This window comes from Bombyx mandarina, chromosome 21, assembly GCF_030267445.1.
Source record: "Bombyx mandarina strain Sakado chromosome 21, ASM3026744v2".
Classification (NCBI taxonomy): Eukaryota; Metazoa; Arthropoda; class Insecta; order Lepidoptera; family Bombycidae; genus Bombyx; species Bombyx mandarina.
In genome coordinates this window covers 11,061,408-11,076,422 of record NC_143227.1, presented here as the reverse complement: position 1 = coordinate 11,076,422, position 15,015 = coordinate 11,061,408, and the positions used below count along the sequence as shown (strand labels likewise).

General features: G+C 35.3%; 2 protein-coding genes across 3 annotated transcripts in view; one reads left to right on the top strand and one right to left on the bottom strand.

Moving 5' to 3' along the window:
• sigmar (Tumor necrosis factor alpha-induced protein 8-like protein sigmar) overlaps nucleotides 1–4,159 on the top strand; it is a 93,791-nt gene extending 89,632 nt beyond the window's left edge. For both annotated transcript variants that reach the window (XM_089736451.1, XM_089736452.1), the window contains one exon: nucleotides 63–4,159. In XM_089736451.1, coding sequence (XP_089592577.1) covers nucleotides 63–234 — 172 coding nt within the window. In that variant the 3' untranslated portion in view covers nucleotides 235–4,159. The remainder of the gene's footprint in view (nucleotides 1–62) is intronic.
• A 1,907-nt stretch (nucleotides 4,160–6,066) lies between these two features.
• Nucleotides 6,067–15,015, bottom strand: part of Syt4 (Synaptotagmin 4) — a 47,566-nt gene continuing 38,617 nt past the window's right edge. Inside the window, exon 10 of the mRNA XM_089736445.1 lies at nucleotides 6,067–14,333. Coding sequence (XP_089592571.1) covers nucleotides 14,217–14,333 — 117 coding nt within the window. The 3' untranslated portion in view covers nucleotides 6,067–14,216. The remainder of the gene's footprint in view (nucleotides 14,334–15,015) is intronic.

Sequence of the window (15,015 nt, the reverse complement as noted above, 5' to 3'; positions counted from 1 at the left end):
TTTCCCATAGAAAGAAAGAAAGAAATACCGTCAATATTAATTATCTTGCGTATTATTTCCAGGTCGGTTGTAGAACGCCATCTCTCAGACAAGTCTGTGTCCAGACTCGCTGGAGTGTTCGCTCTCGCATCCCGAGGTGAGTTGCTCGATTCGCTCTTCTCTGGCCAAGTTGACGAGGACGTCCTCAAACTGTCGAGGATGCTACGCAAGGAACTCGATCGGGGCCTGCTATAATCCAACCGATATGGAACTCGTGTGCCGTCCTACTCCAAACCGCAGTGTGCTTAGAAAGAGATTTTTTTTAACTTTCTCGATAGCGTAAAAGTTAACTCATATTTGTATGGAGTTGGAATTTTGCCTATGTTTGCCGCTAGGGGCGCTGTTCCAACTCCATACAAACTTGAGTTAACTTTCACGCTATCGAGAACGTTAAAAAACTCGCATTAAGCAGCACACAGGTGTCGATACCAACGTTACTTGTGAGGCCAGCGTCGCACCAATATTTGGGCCAATCTCGAGGCACCGAAAATGGGATCACTTGCAAGACATCGTTATCTTCACAAATGGAGATTTCACCTTCTTTTCTTAAATAATTTTTGTCACTTGTAGATTGTGTATACCGAAATTTATTACGGTGTGAAGCTTTAATGAATACGCGTTTCCATGACGTAGATGTGAAATGTAAAATTGAAAAAAAAAAGTCATAATTCTTTTGTCCTTTATATTTAAGGTGGTACTGAATCTATCGATGCAACAAATTGTTTGTGTTGGATAGTTAAGGGCCAATATCACGGGCACGTTTCATACATAACACTTATAAGATATACTCATTTACAGTTTAAGTACACTGTGTAACACCGAATTTTCGTAATTTTGATGTCCTAAACCACTGATCGCTTATACGTAGATACTCATCTATAATCTTAATTATAAGGCTAACCGTAGATAATTCGTATATAATATATTGTTGTATTATTAAGTAGAATTAATGATCTTATCAATATAAATATAAGTCCGTAGCAAGTATGAAGAACGTTCAGTTCCGATAGAAAAGCTCTGGACTGTTTTGTTTGTCTTTTATCTTCATATCGTTGTTTTTATGAAGATTTTTTTCAGAGTACTGAATCTATTCGAACTTGCCTAATCTATAAAAAAACAGATCGTATGTCGATTCAAGGATCTTGCCTATTAAATTCGATATAATAATACATTAAGTTATTTAGGAATATTTATGAATTTTACGTAATTATTTTTTGATTAGTTTATTTTAGAATTATCTTTTTTTCGTATCAAATACAGTTACCGTAAGATAATCAGTCTTATTTTTTTTATTTATAATATGATCTTTTGTTTGTATTTGTGTGTGTAAAATCTGCCTTTAATTTTACAATATTTTTTTATTGTTTCGGAAACTTGTATATAAAAAATTAACCAAAGCCTAATTATACAAGTCAAATGCCATAATGACAATAAAATCGAAACTTACATTTTTCGTTTAATTTTTGTTTTTTTTTACTTTTAAGAAATCTTAGTCAAAGCTTAAATTAAAAAAAAAAAAAAACGTTAAAAACTTTGGACCAAAAACTTTTATATGTAATGAATCGGTTGAAACATATCTGAATATTGGATCATATCTTCATTTTATTAGCAATAAACATATTTGTTTAGACATAATATGTAATTTTAATGATTGATATTTGTCTTTTGCTCGTAAATAAAGAATCTCAGTCATAAAAGACGCCGAAGAACAAAACTTGTACTCATGAAAACATTTTTAGTGTAGGTAAAACTTACGCTGTCTCCTTTTCGCGCAATATCAATATGCGTTTAAAAATAAGTGCGAAAGAGACCTTCAAAAGGACCACGTTACACTTTAGGCGTATGGTGAATTTTATGACCGTTTTTTAATACAGGTTTGATAGGCAGCGCCTAAAGTCCATTGACGACGGTAATCACTCACCAACATGTGGGCCGTATGCTCGTCTGCCTACAAGGGCAATAAAAAGAAAGGTTTCATTTCTTTTGCAATTATTTTCAAGTATTTTCACTGGTAGCGAAATCGCCTGATATTCCCCTATTTTAAAACCACTTTGGGGCAGCCACGAAGACTTTCTCGAAGGATCATCATCGCAATTATTAACAACCTATTATAGTCTACTGCTGGACATAGCCTGTCCCGAGGCACGCGACGTGACCCAAACCTGGTTCTTTCGTCTCCATCCACCTTGTTACTGGGCGTTACCTCCACTATCGCTGGCGGTCCGCAGTCTCCAAGGATCAAAACGGGTTAATTGCTTTTTACAGACGTGCGTGTGTTTGTAAATAAAACAACCTGATGAATTTACCTGGAATTTATGCAACGTTTTGTTAGTGTCTACTACTTATCCAAGAGTTTCGTGTTCAAGAATCACGTTAAATCACTCAAGCAACTTGTCATCACCATTTCAAGTCTTGTGCGTTACAGAAATATCGGGGTTTTTTATTTGGTTTCTCAGACGATGAGCTTACGGCCTATCAGATGGTCAGTAGTGACTATCGCTCATGGACATCAGCAAAGACAGGAGCACATCGAGTCCGTTGCATAACACATCACGTTCTAATACAAGTGAAGAGTAAATTCAATGTTAATTGTAAACTAGTTAAGGGTACCCAATAGGAAAATGTTCGTCTATATAAATAAATACATACAACACAATTCCAAGTTCTTGTTTGAATCGTTTGGAACCTCTGGGACTGCGGAGGGACTTCGGTTCCCTCTGTATTTTGATTCATGGGGAGTACTCTGAGGAATTGTTTGAGATGGAATTTTGAGATGGATTTGGATACCCACATCTCCTTTTTCTCATCGCACCTCCCGCCAGAGCAGAGTTCATCCATATCATCTGGAACCGCTGCGTTCATCGATAGTGCGTTTCCAGAGATCTTTTTTGCCACGTACCATCCGGCTATGGAATGAGCTTCCCTCCACGGTGTTTCCCGAGCGCTATGACATGTTCTTCTTTAAAAGAGACTTGTGGAGAGTATTAAGCGGTAGGCAGCGGCTTGCCCCTGGCATTGTTGAAGTCCATAGGCGACGGTAACCACTCACCATCAGGTAGGTCGTATGCTCGTATGCCTACAAGGGCAATAAAACAAATCTAACACGTTGAATTGTACACATGCTGATTGTGTTTATCGTTTAGTTCTGTCTGATTTGTTGCTGTATCTGTATTCAGAAATTCTTTGGGGGTTAGGCTGAGATGACTTTGTTCTCCCTTCTCTATTTATCGAATTGTGATGAAGAATATTAAAAATGTTATCCTAATCCTATCGTAATGTCAACTTTCAAAAAGGAATCTTGTCAAAAATACCAAATAAATCGTTTAAAAATAAATGGAATTATCAAAGTTTCGCTGTTGTAAAACTGATTTGACATCCCTAGTTGAATAAAGCGGAACGCGGGTAGATCGTAATCTTTAATAAAAAAGACGTCCAACTAAGGATTGTATTATTAAAAAAAGACAATATAATTATGTAGCGTTGATTTTTTTTTTGTCTAAATACGATAAACTAATGTGTATATGTGTGTGTTGTATTAACAATGTTAATGATTAGAATTTTTAATGTTCCACGTAAATATAGTATATATATATATATACAATATAATGAAATAATAATGAAACTACTATGTGACGATAAATTGACACGTTTTTTTTAAAGTTATTTAAATCGGATTCTCTTCCAAGAACACCTACAACCTACATCCAGTACTTTTACACCTATCCAAATTTGAATACGTAATAATAAAATTCACAGGGGAATCCCATAATAAATATAATTCAACAGTGATTAAGTGTTGCTAATAACTGAATTTTTTCTTATACAAATTAATAATAGGCAATAAAATAATATTTATTATGAGTAATCTTACTAAACAACGTTCAGAAACATTCACATTTTGTATCGAATGTTTCAACAATTAATCGTGTTTTCAATAATGAGTATGTTAAATCCCTCAGTAAATGTAATATTTATATGACATTCATGTATTAGAAGTATAGTTTCTCGGTTTCAAAAATTAACTAGAATACCGATCATAAAAGACACGTATATGTTTTTTGTTAGCTGTGTTATATTATAATAAGATTTGATATCAAATATATACAATTGATAACAATAATGTTGTTTTATTGAACTCCAAGTTGAGTTTTCCAACAGTTCCTGGCTTAGCCTCTAAAGGGTGTTATTATGTATACAAAGGATTCTTAAATAATAACACTAATAATCACATTTCAATTTATTTCTAAGCTATAATTTCAAATGCTATGCTTGGTTTAGCTTAGGTTTGCATAGTTGAAATAATTATTGATACTTTTGTGCAGACCACAATTTGTAAACTTAGCCATGTGAACTAGCAGAGCTAAGTGAAGCTAAGTTACACAGGGTATTCGATTTCGTTTCCAGTTTGATGTGAAAATCGTGAAATGCACCTTAATTGAATTGCACTAGAGTGTAAAACAAATTGAAGATTCGAAATAATTAATAACAATAATTTAAATTTTTATGTAAGACTTGTAAGACTTTGTTAAGATTGCGCTATAATTATGAAATAGACCGGACGGATTAGTTCTCGATCATTTGTCAATTAAACAATCTCCCAGTACACTACGCATTATTAATTTATGATTACCAATAATCCAAGCGAAAACGTATATTTAACTCGGGAAGATAGGTATTGTAAGTTCGTCCGGGTCTTGCATTGTGCATTTTCGTTATCAAATTGTTCATCGTCCGTCAATGCTTCCTTTAGAGGGAGATAGAGATACTTATTAAAATCATAGGGATGTTTAATGTAGATTCAAACAAGATAATAGAGTCGGCAGAACTGTAGTGAGGGTGGAGCTGAATCCGTCGCTTCCGACGAAGACGAGTAAATTAACCCACAGACACAGCCCACTGAGTTTCTCGCCAGATCTTCTCAGTGGGTCGCATTCCCGATCCGGTCGATTCTGCGAAGCACTGCTCTTGCTAGGGCCAGTATTAGCAACACTTCCGGTTTGAGCCCCGAGAGCTCACCTACACGCTAGGGTAAAGCTGAAATAGCCTATCAAGGCTATCAGTATAGGTAGAAAAAAAACACGAATACAGTGAGTATCATAAGTGTCATAACCATTCCTCTTCGCACATTTTGTCGCATTACACGTAATGATATTTCTACGCCAGTGACTATTTAATGCCAAGCATCATAAACATCTAGTGCAGATAAAAAAATCTGAAATACACTTGTCAAGGATTAAGCGAAAAATTACGTTGAGTGACAAAAAAGATTGGAGGAAAAATTATTTTAATAAAAATTTAAAAAACACGTTTATTTTATCGCGTCTACGATAACAAATCAGCGTGTATTTTTAAATAATTTCTTTCGTCGTACGTAGGTTTTTTCCAAATTAAAGACTACCGTTTATTTCAATATTGTTTACGAGTAAAATGTATTCAACAAATAAAGAAGTTACATGAACGTCGAAATGGTCAAAAGGTATTGTGCCGCGGCGCGAGTTAAGCTCGCTACGCCACTGGGTTCCCTATAAGTCTTTTTTTTTATTGCTTAGATAGGTGGATGAGCTCACAGCCCACCTGGTGTTAAGTGGTTACTGGAGCCCATAGACATCTACAACGTAAATGCGCCACCCACATTGAGATATAAGTTCTAAGGTCTCAAGTTTAGTTACAACGGCTGCCCCACCCTTCAAACCGAAACTTATTACTGCTTCACGGCAGAAATAGGCAGGGTGGTGGTACCCACCCGCGCGGATTCACAAGCGGCCCTACCACCAGTAGTCTTACAACAGTCAACAGTAAACTACGGTACGTGAAGTAACAAAAATTTTAAGAATACCGAAGATACCTAGATGCTGAAAGAAAAATCTGAAGGGGTCTTAAAATAGGTCAAAAGGTTATTTCATATATCCGGTTTACTGCTTATTACGAGACTTCAATCATAGTTACAATTAAATGATAAATGGATATATTTGTAGCGATGTATGACGTAATAAGAAGGTAAAGTTTATTTAGAAATAAAACGAACGATTATTGTGAAAGCACCAGTCAATAATTTATTTTCTAACATTCCCTTGGTTGGTGTTGATGGAGCGGGAGCCATTACTACGTGTGCTTACAGTTTCAAGTTTTATTGAAAACTGATATTTTGAAAATTTAATTAATTGTACTTCGTCATTCAGAGCTTCGGCAAAAATTTCTTGAAACATAAATACTCGAAAAATACGTTGATTTGACTATCAGTTTGAAATAAAAGAAAAAGGATGGAATAGAGCGCTTTCGTTTCAAAATATCAGTTTTTTTTTTATATATTTCAAAACATGCATTTTTTTTTTTTTTTTCAAAACATGCCTTAATTTTTTGTGGTCGCTTCTACAACACTTAAGAAACATTTAGGATTATAAATTAAAAAAAAAAATATTTTTATTAAAAATAAAAACATTGACGTTCTGTTTGCGCAATGGATTTTGAGAACAATTTTTAAGGACAAGACAATTTTTAATTGCCTCACGTATCGAAATCTCAACATTCAACTCGCAAACAGACTCTTAAAATCTAATATAAATTATCTTAATCTCTATACGTAAATTACGAGAGCAATTTCGATGACCGAAGCAAAATTTTATTTACAGTTTTACATTTATGGAATGTGTTAGTATGGATTTTTACAATACACCAAATATAGATAAAACTTTCTTAATGTTAACTCGACAAAAATCGTAACATCTAAAACCAAAGAGAGAGATAAATAAATGGCTTACTTAAATCTACGCTAAGCTTTATAATTAAACAAAAGTAACAGGAGATGTACACATTCATGGGTTTTGGTTAGTTTAATAAAAGTTTCTACCAAATGGGATCCACAGTGAAAGCGTCCTCTACGTGAAACACGAAAAAGTACACAGTGACTCTAAGCTCAAAGCTTTGTCATGAGCTTCACACTATACTAAAGAGAGTAACAACTATAGATAGTATAAAATAGATTTCATATCTGTACCCTAAAACCTATACATTTAATGAGTATTTAAATAAATTCAATTGTGTCCACGCTTTAAACCCTAAAAGTGTTTTTCAAACCAGTTTTTTTTGACCAACGAATACAAACCTTTTAGAGCGTGAACAGAACTGCATTGTTCCTTATTTTTATCGGTTAACATGTAATTATTTTACGATACATTCATTTAGTATTAGATTATTCGACTACAAACGTTATTCCAAAAGAAAAACTGCGAATCCAAAGATCATAGTTCGCCTACGTATTACAACACATAGTATGAGATTACGTACTACTTTAAGGGGGCGTCCATTAATTACGTGAGGTGTTCTGGGGGGGGAGGGGATCAAGCTAAATCTTTCCAAATCTCACTTATAGGGGGGGGCTTCGCAAATATCACGTAATTATATTTCTCGCAGAAAACGGTGTGGTGAAAAACACTTGGATATATTGGTTCCAGTAGTCACTCTTGAGACCGTGCACGAGTCTCCATGGATTGAATTAGAATAAATCTTTTCTTAATTTTTGTTTGATATTCATTATTTAATTTTATGATTGTGATTTTAAATTAAGGTAATATTCACAATTACGAGTCTTTGCTAGTCTTCAATAAAAGTAATAGAGCAAGTTTTTTTTTCTCAATTATCCAACACGTTTACCGTCCAAACAGAAGTTTTGAAGAATCTCGCGTGAGATTAGAGGAGGGAGGGAAGGAGTTCATAAAAATCTTATTCTCCAAAAACGCCTCACATAATTAATGGACGCCCCCTAATTAAACGGTTAAAAGATGTATTTGGAAGTTTTTTTAACTAATGTTTTTGCTAAAGGGTCCGAAATTTGCGCTCTAACTCAATGTGTGACTTAACTTTAGATATGTAAATTAATGTAAGATAGCACGGGCGACTTTATAATGATGCTCACTAAAACATTTGCAGTAAATGTTGGTGTGAACAAGTTCATGTATACTTATTATGGGAACACAAAATGTATATATACCAAAAATGCTACATATATATAAATTAATGTGGCTTCTTCTTAGATCTTATATATGTTTCCTAACATTCTATTGTATTTAAATTTGTTTCAAGACATGTGTCTCGATTTAATGAAATTGATATTCTTTAGAATTGCTAATGAAAAGTCTCGAAAAATCGAAATTAAGAAATGTAATACTGTGCGCTATCATTATTATATTCTAAATCATGGACACTGTCATTGTCTGAAGCCTTTATTTTTGCTTGCTTTAATGAACATTTTTCAATTATATCAGTTATTAGACATGATCAGGTGCCGTTCTGATGAATCGCGGGTCGCAACAACATAACGAAAAAACGAAAACATTACTTATATTTTCATTACGAAGCATACGAAACTATATTTTTGTCTATCTAATATAAAATTATAATATAATTACAAATTAATGTTACTAAATACGTTTTTTCTCTTCACTGTACCCCGACTTTGCTTTTTGGTAAAGACTAAAATTAAAATACGTTGTATTTAGCCGATAAGCTGCACAAGTTAAATATACTTTGAACAGTAGAGACATAGTTTTGCATATCTTCTAAAGATTTTGTCAGTTTTTTTTTTATGATCTGAGGCCTTTCCAGCTTCACCGGGACAGGTGAGCGAGCAAAGGCTCAGCCAGGAGGGGTGGGATTTGCTAACAACTGCCAGAGCGCCTCCGAAGGAGACCTAACAGCTCAAGAGCAATTGCTTCGCGAATGAATCTACTACCGGATCGGAATCGCGACCCGCTGAGAAGATCCGGCGAGAAACTCAGCGAGCTGATGCATGGGTTAGGTTGCACGTCGACCTCTTTGTTGAGTTCGACGAGTACGGTTACCGGGGTTCCTCAGCCTGCTCCTAGTGTTAGAGCTGAAGGTATCTAATGCAAGAGTTATTGTATCTGATGGATCCGTAAGGACATATGCGTAATGTCCATAAACATATAGTAGGTATAACGTATCTTATTTATGAAAGAATTACATTAATCTAACAAGATCTTTAGAAGATATTCAGATTTTTTGTTTCTGCTAGAAGTTAAGCAAATTTGAATTGCGATGTTTATCAGCTGAGCGATGATTTGCAGCTTATGCTTTGTACACGCACGTTATGTATTGGTCAAACTTTCCTCACAATAAGATAGTTTGAAATGGCAGACTAAATTCCAGCTTTAGATTATTTATTTATTTTGCTTAAATGGGTGGACGTGCCCACAGCCCACCTGGTGTTAAGTGGTTACTGGAACCCATGGACATCTACGACGTAAATGCGCCACCCACCTTGAGATATAAGTTCTAAGGTTTTAAGTATAGTTACAACGGCTACCCACCCTTTAAACCGAAATGCATTACTGCTTCACGGCAGAAATAGGCAGGGCGGTGGTACCTACCCGCGCGGACTCACAAGAAGTCCTACCACCAGTAAATATATAAGTATTGATTATTTTTACCGCACGATACTGTCTGTCATGTAAAGAATCAATTGCCAGAATTTTACAAATGCAAGTAACAGTAGACCAGAATATTATTTGGAATCTGGGTTCTATAGTAAAACCATTAATGTTATGTGAAGGAAATTTTTGTGGACAGGATTTTTGTGTTGAGCTTAAACTTCACAGTTCTATGCGGGGTCGTTGATTACTTAACGTAGAGTATATGGGCGCAAACGCCACTGTTGGCAATAATTAACATAATAATATATAGTTTAGTTTATTCTATGTTAATATTTATTAATTATTAGCAACAAAACTGTTATTCTACCATATTTAATAATTAGCAGACACTGTTTTGATGTGAAAATGTTCAGAATATGTTTAATGTTTATATTATTGTTTAAAAACACAAATGACTGTATAAATGATTAAATATGAATAAAGCAAATATTAATAATAATTTATATTATAATTAACAGTACTAATAATTTAATTAAGTATTGTAATTGTTATGCAATGATGTTGTTGGCGCCATCTATTATTAGGCTGGATAATAACAATGTTAGTTAATATTGCTTAAAAGTAATTCATGTAAAGTAAATTAAATGTGAGTCATGTAAAATCACTAAAATATGTATTTTGAATATTAAGCTATGTTTTGTGAATTGTTTCCCAGTAATTACATTTGTTTGTATAAAAGAAGTTGTAGTTGCTATAACCAACACCAAATGGCTAATTGTGTAAAAACCACTGAATAACTCAGGCGTGGCTTTTTGTTGTAAACAAGTAATGTTAAAGTTTTATAGAATTGTATTGTATTTTCATTGTAAAAGAACTTATGTGTGTAAATCCTGGCTTAACGCTGACATCAGAAGTGGGATCACAGCCCCAAAATTAATCGTAAGCCTCCCAATGAAGTAACCCACTGTTGAACAAGTGATGGGTCTCTCAACCTGTATTAAAAAGGCGAAAAGTGATTATAGCTGCTGTACCCTTGTGGTGGCATTATAACTTTTATTTGCCGCCGTTCAACTCTGATGAGGGCGTGACATCAAGACCGATGCGGAAATGTGGACGAAACTATCATGAAGCTAATTGTTTCATCGCATGAACATCGAGTTCAAAAGAGCAAGCAAGACATAAGCCGATATCTGGTCTTTGTATTGAACCGCATTGGAGCAAGTGATGGACGAACTGATCCATGCATTCAGTAAGGATGTGGATATTTAAAAGGAGTTCTAGACCGTGGATGTTTTGGAAAAGCTACTGACGCTGAGATGGTAAAAATACTGATTTCAGGTATTTATCTTAAATTTATTCGATCCAAGTTATTGAGAAATACGCTGTGGTATGTATTTCGCTTCCTAAATAATATCGATTCTAAAACCGTTCCGAAAGCGTCAAATTGAAAATATACTGTAAATATAATGTTAATAATCTAAACATAACTCAGTTTTATCACAATCACATAATGACTCCCTCAGTTTTCGTTGCACTTTTAGTAACACTAAGGTTTTAAATGTGGTTACTGCGTCACTTGCGTCATTTCGAGGTCAAGATGACAAACGTATCACCTGGTATCACCACAAATAAGACTTAAATCATTGCAGATCTAGTTTAGTAAGCTATACAACTTCATGTAAAGTTTTTGAGCATAAGGGGTCAACTGATTTCAAAACAAAGCATTGTGACTTTTAATGGAGAAAAATACTAGAACTATTATAGAATTTCATATGGTAATCATAATCATATGGTAATACTGACAGTCTTGCTGACATCCTAATAGGTTTTAATCTGTTAAAAATAACTTCTCAGTGTTGCACTCTTTGAAGAGAACTTATCTATTTTTATAAGTTTCTATCCAGTGAACGCTCAAGTTTGGAGTCATTATTCAATCATCATGTAACTTTTGCAAATCATGTCTCATAGATGGTGATCAGGCAGATAAAAGTTGGATTTGAAATAATTAATTTGGATAGGATAGTACAACGCTGTACATACTGTATGTCTCCTGTTTATTGTGAGGAGTTCAAGCATATTACAATAAAAATAAACTTGTAATAAAATGTCATAATAAGAGACAGCTCATCCCTGTTCAGTAGCTCCATATTATTACTTTTCCTTTCATAATTATTTATTTTTGGATGAGTGGGTGATTAACTCTCTGCACCCTAGGTTTCTAGAGGGGATGCCACTTTATTATTAGTCAAGAAAAAGGATTGCACAGATCTCTATATTGATTTCTGCTTTAAAAATCTTAGTTACATTTTTGGAACCCTGTCACTTTTATAAAAATCACCAAGGTAAAAGATAATTCAGGAGTTTCAAAAACTTGTGAACAGTATGAAATTCAGTACCACATTATTGCAAAGAGAGAGAGCATGGTCAACAGGCATGCTGAACTATTGATGGGTCATAAATGTCACATGTTTATAAAATATAATTTAATAAGCTCTAACAGGCAGCTTTAAGAATTACAGTTGATTAAAAGCTACAGCACAAAAATAAAACAAAAATGCAGAGGCATTAGGAGGATGATGTTCCCTACCTGCCATTAAAATAAAGCAAATTGGAAATGTTCCGCTGAATGATGAATTAGGGGAAGTTGAATCAGCTGGTGAGAAATGGATGGACGAGCGGTCTCTACCATCCAATGTGTTTTGATAAAGGTAAAGGTAAAGGTTTGGTAATGGTAAAGGTTTGATACAGGTAAATCTATCCTCTTAATGTCAGAGGATTCTGATAACTGAAAAATTGACCGTATGGGCAGAGAGATTTGTTCTGCTGTAAAATGATTGATAATTTGTTAAAGTGGCTACTTTTATTTTCCTATCCAATTATCCTTCCTAAAACGCTGGCGGGCCACCATGCGAATCCTTAATCCTGGTCTTGTTGGCTAGATCCCGTATGGGTGATGCCTTATGAGTTGGCTAGATCTCGTATGGGTGATGCCTTGAGAGTTGGCTAGATCTCGTATGGGTGATGCCTTGAGAGTTGGCTAGATCCCGTATGGGTGATGCCTTATGAGTTGGCTAGATCCCGAATGGGTGATGCCTTATGAGTTGGCTAGATCCCGCATGGGTGATGCCTTATGAGTTGGCTAGATCCCGAACGGGTGATGCCTTATGAGTTGGCTAGATCCCGATTGGGTGATGCCTTATGAGTTGGCTAGATCCCGAATGGGTGATGCCTTGTGGGTTGGCTAGATCCCGAGAGGGATGCTTTGTGGGTTGGCTAGATCCCAAGTGGGTGATGCCTTGTGAGTTGGCTAGATCCCGAATGGGTGATGCCGAGTGTGTTGGCTAGATCCCGTAAGGGTGATGCCTGGTAAGTTGGCTAGATCCCGTAAGGGTGATGGCTTGCGAGTTAACTAGACCCGTATGGGTGATGCTTTGTGTGTTGGGTAATCCTCTTGTGTGTTAGCTAGATCTCGTAAGGGTGAATAGTGCCTTGTGTGTTGGGTAGATCCCAGTAGGGGATATGCCTTGTTTACTGTTATGTGAAATGCTAAAACAGCGCAAGGGACGCGCTGGAATCAGTATGGCCGTATGGGCGCAAACGCCACTGTTGGCAATAATTAACATAATAATATATAGTTTAGTTTATTCTATGTTAATATTTATTAATTATTAGCAACAAAACTGTTATTCTACCATATTTAATAATTAGCAGACACTGTTTTGATGTGAAAATGTTCAGAATATGTTTAATGTTTATATTATTGTTTAAAAACACAAATGACTGTATAAATGATTAAATATGAATAAAGCAAATATTAATAATAATTTATATTATAATTAACAGTACTAATAATTTAATTAAGTATTGTAATTGTTATGCAATGATGTTGTTGGCGCCATCTATTATTAGGCTGGATAATAACAATGTTAGTTAATATTGCTTAAAAGTAATTCATGTAAAGTAAATTAAATGTGAGTCATGTAAAATCACTAAAATATGTATTTTGAATATTAAGCTATGTTTTGTGAATTGTTTCCCAGTAATTACATTTGTTTGTATAAAAGAAGTTGTAGTTGCTATAACCAACACCAAATGGCTAATTGTGTAAAAACCACTGAATAACTCAGGCGTGGCTTTTTGTTGTAAACAAGTAATGTTAAAGTTTTATAGAATTGTATTGTATTTTCATTGTAAAAGAACTTATGTGTGTAAATCCTGGCTTAACGCTGACAAGTACTTCAAGGTAATGAGTATTTAATTAAATTCATAGTTTTTTTCTAGATATTTTGTATAGATTTAGAGCAGATTTTGTTATCAGTTGCATTACATCGGTAATCTGACATATAACTCGTCTGGTGTCGTCATGAAAGCTCGTTACCAGTATGTGAATGCTGTCATTAAGCGTGAGATATGAGGTCGGAGTCTTAATATGAGTCATATAAAATAGGGACTTTCAAATATAAATGTTTTTTTTTAATCGGATTTTATGACCTGGTAACTAAGACCTTTAAGTCATGTCTTACGTTAATTTATATTCTTATTTTTATGAAAAATGATATTATGGAGTGAAATTAAATGAAATGTAATTTGAGACATTAATCAACTGGGATGAAATTAAATTAAATGAGATGATATGGAATGAAATATAATCTCAGTAAAATGGTGGTCATTTACTCATATTTTTTCAGTGGACTTTTTGAAGGAAAAATAGGAATGTATTCGCGCATATATAGAGTGGTCATATCTAAAGAGCCCGGGACAGTTGGAGGTGTGGAGGTGGAGGCGCGTCTACTCCTTCAGCTTGTGCCAGTCGGCGATCTGTCGTCGCGGCGCCGCCTGCACCTCGCGCCAGTGGTGCCGCGCGCCGCCCGCCGCCGCCGCGCCCAGCTCCAGCCGACCGATCACCTGGATCACGGAGACCGACGAAAATATTAAGTTCCGTTTACCGGTAGGCAGCGGCTTGGCTCTGCCCCTGGCATTGCTGAAGTCCATGGGCGACGGTAACCACTCACCATCAGGTGGGCTGTGTGCTTGTCTGCCTACAAGGGCAATAAAAACTGGTGGAAGGAACTCTTGTGAGTTCGCGCAGGTAAGTACCACCACCCCGCCTATTTCTGCCGTGAAGCAGTAATGCGTTTCGGTTTGAAGGGTGGGGCAGCCGTTGTAACTATACTGAGACCTCAGAACTTATATCTCAAGGTGGGTGGCGCATTTACGTCGTACATGTCTATGGGCTCCAGTAACCACTTAACACCAGGTGGGCTGTGAGTTCGTCCACCCATCTAAACAAGAAAAAAAGGGTGCGTGTACTTATGTACGCGCGTAAGAAGTTATACTTTATTTTTATTAAATTTATTTCTTTTTTTTTTTAATATTAAATAATTAATACTAAATATTTAACGTTAATAATTTAATAATATTTAGTATGAATTATATTAAATAATAATTTTGTCATTTATATTACTAAAAAATGAATGCTAATAACACTTTTTTTTGCGAGTGTACATGTGCGAAAATTCACCTGCGGCTATATTCAGACTCGCCAAGTTACGTCGGTCGTATTGCAATGAGCAATTTAGTGGGCAAC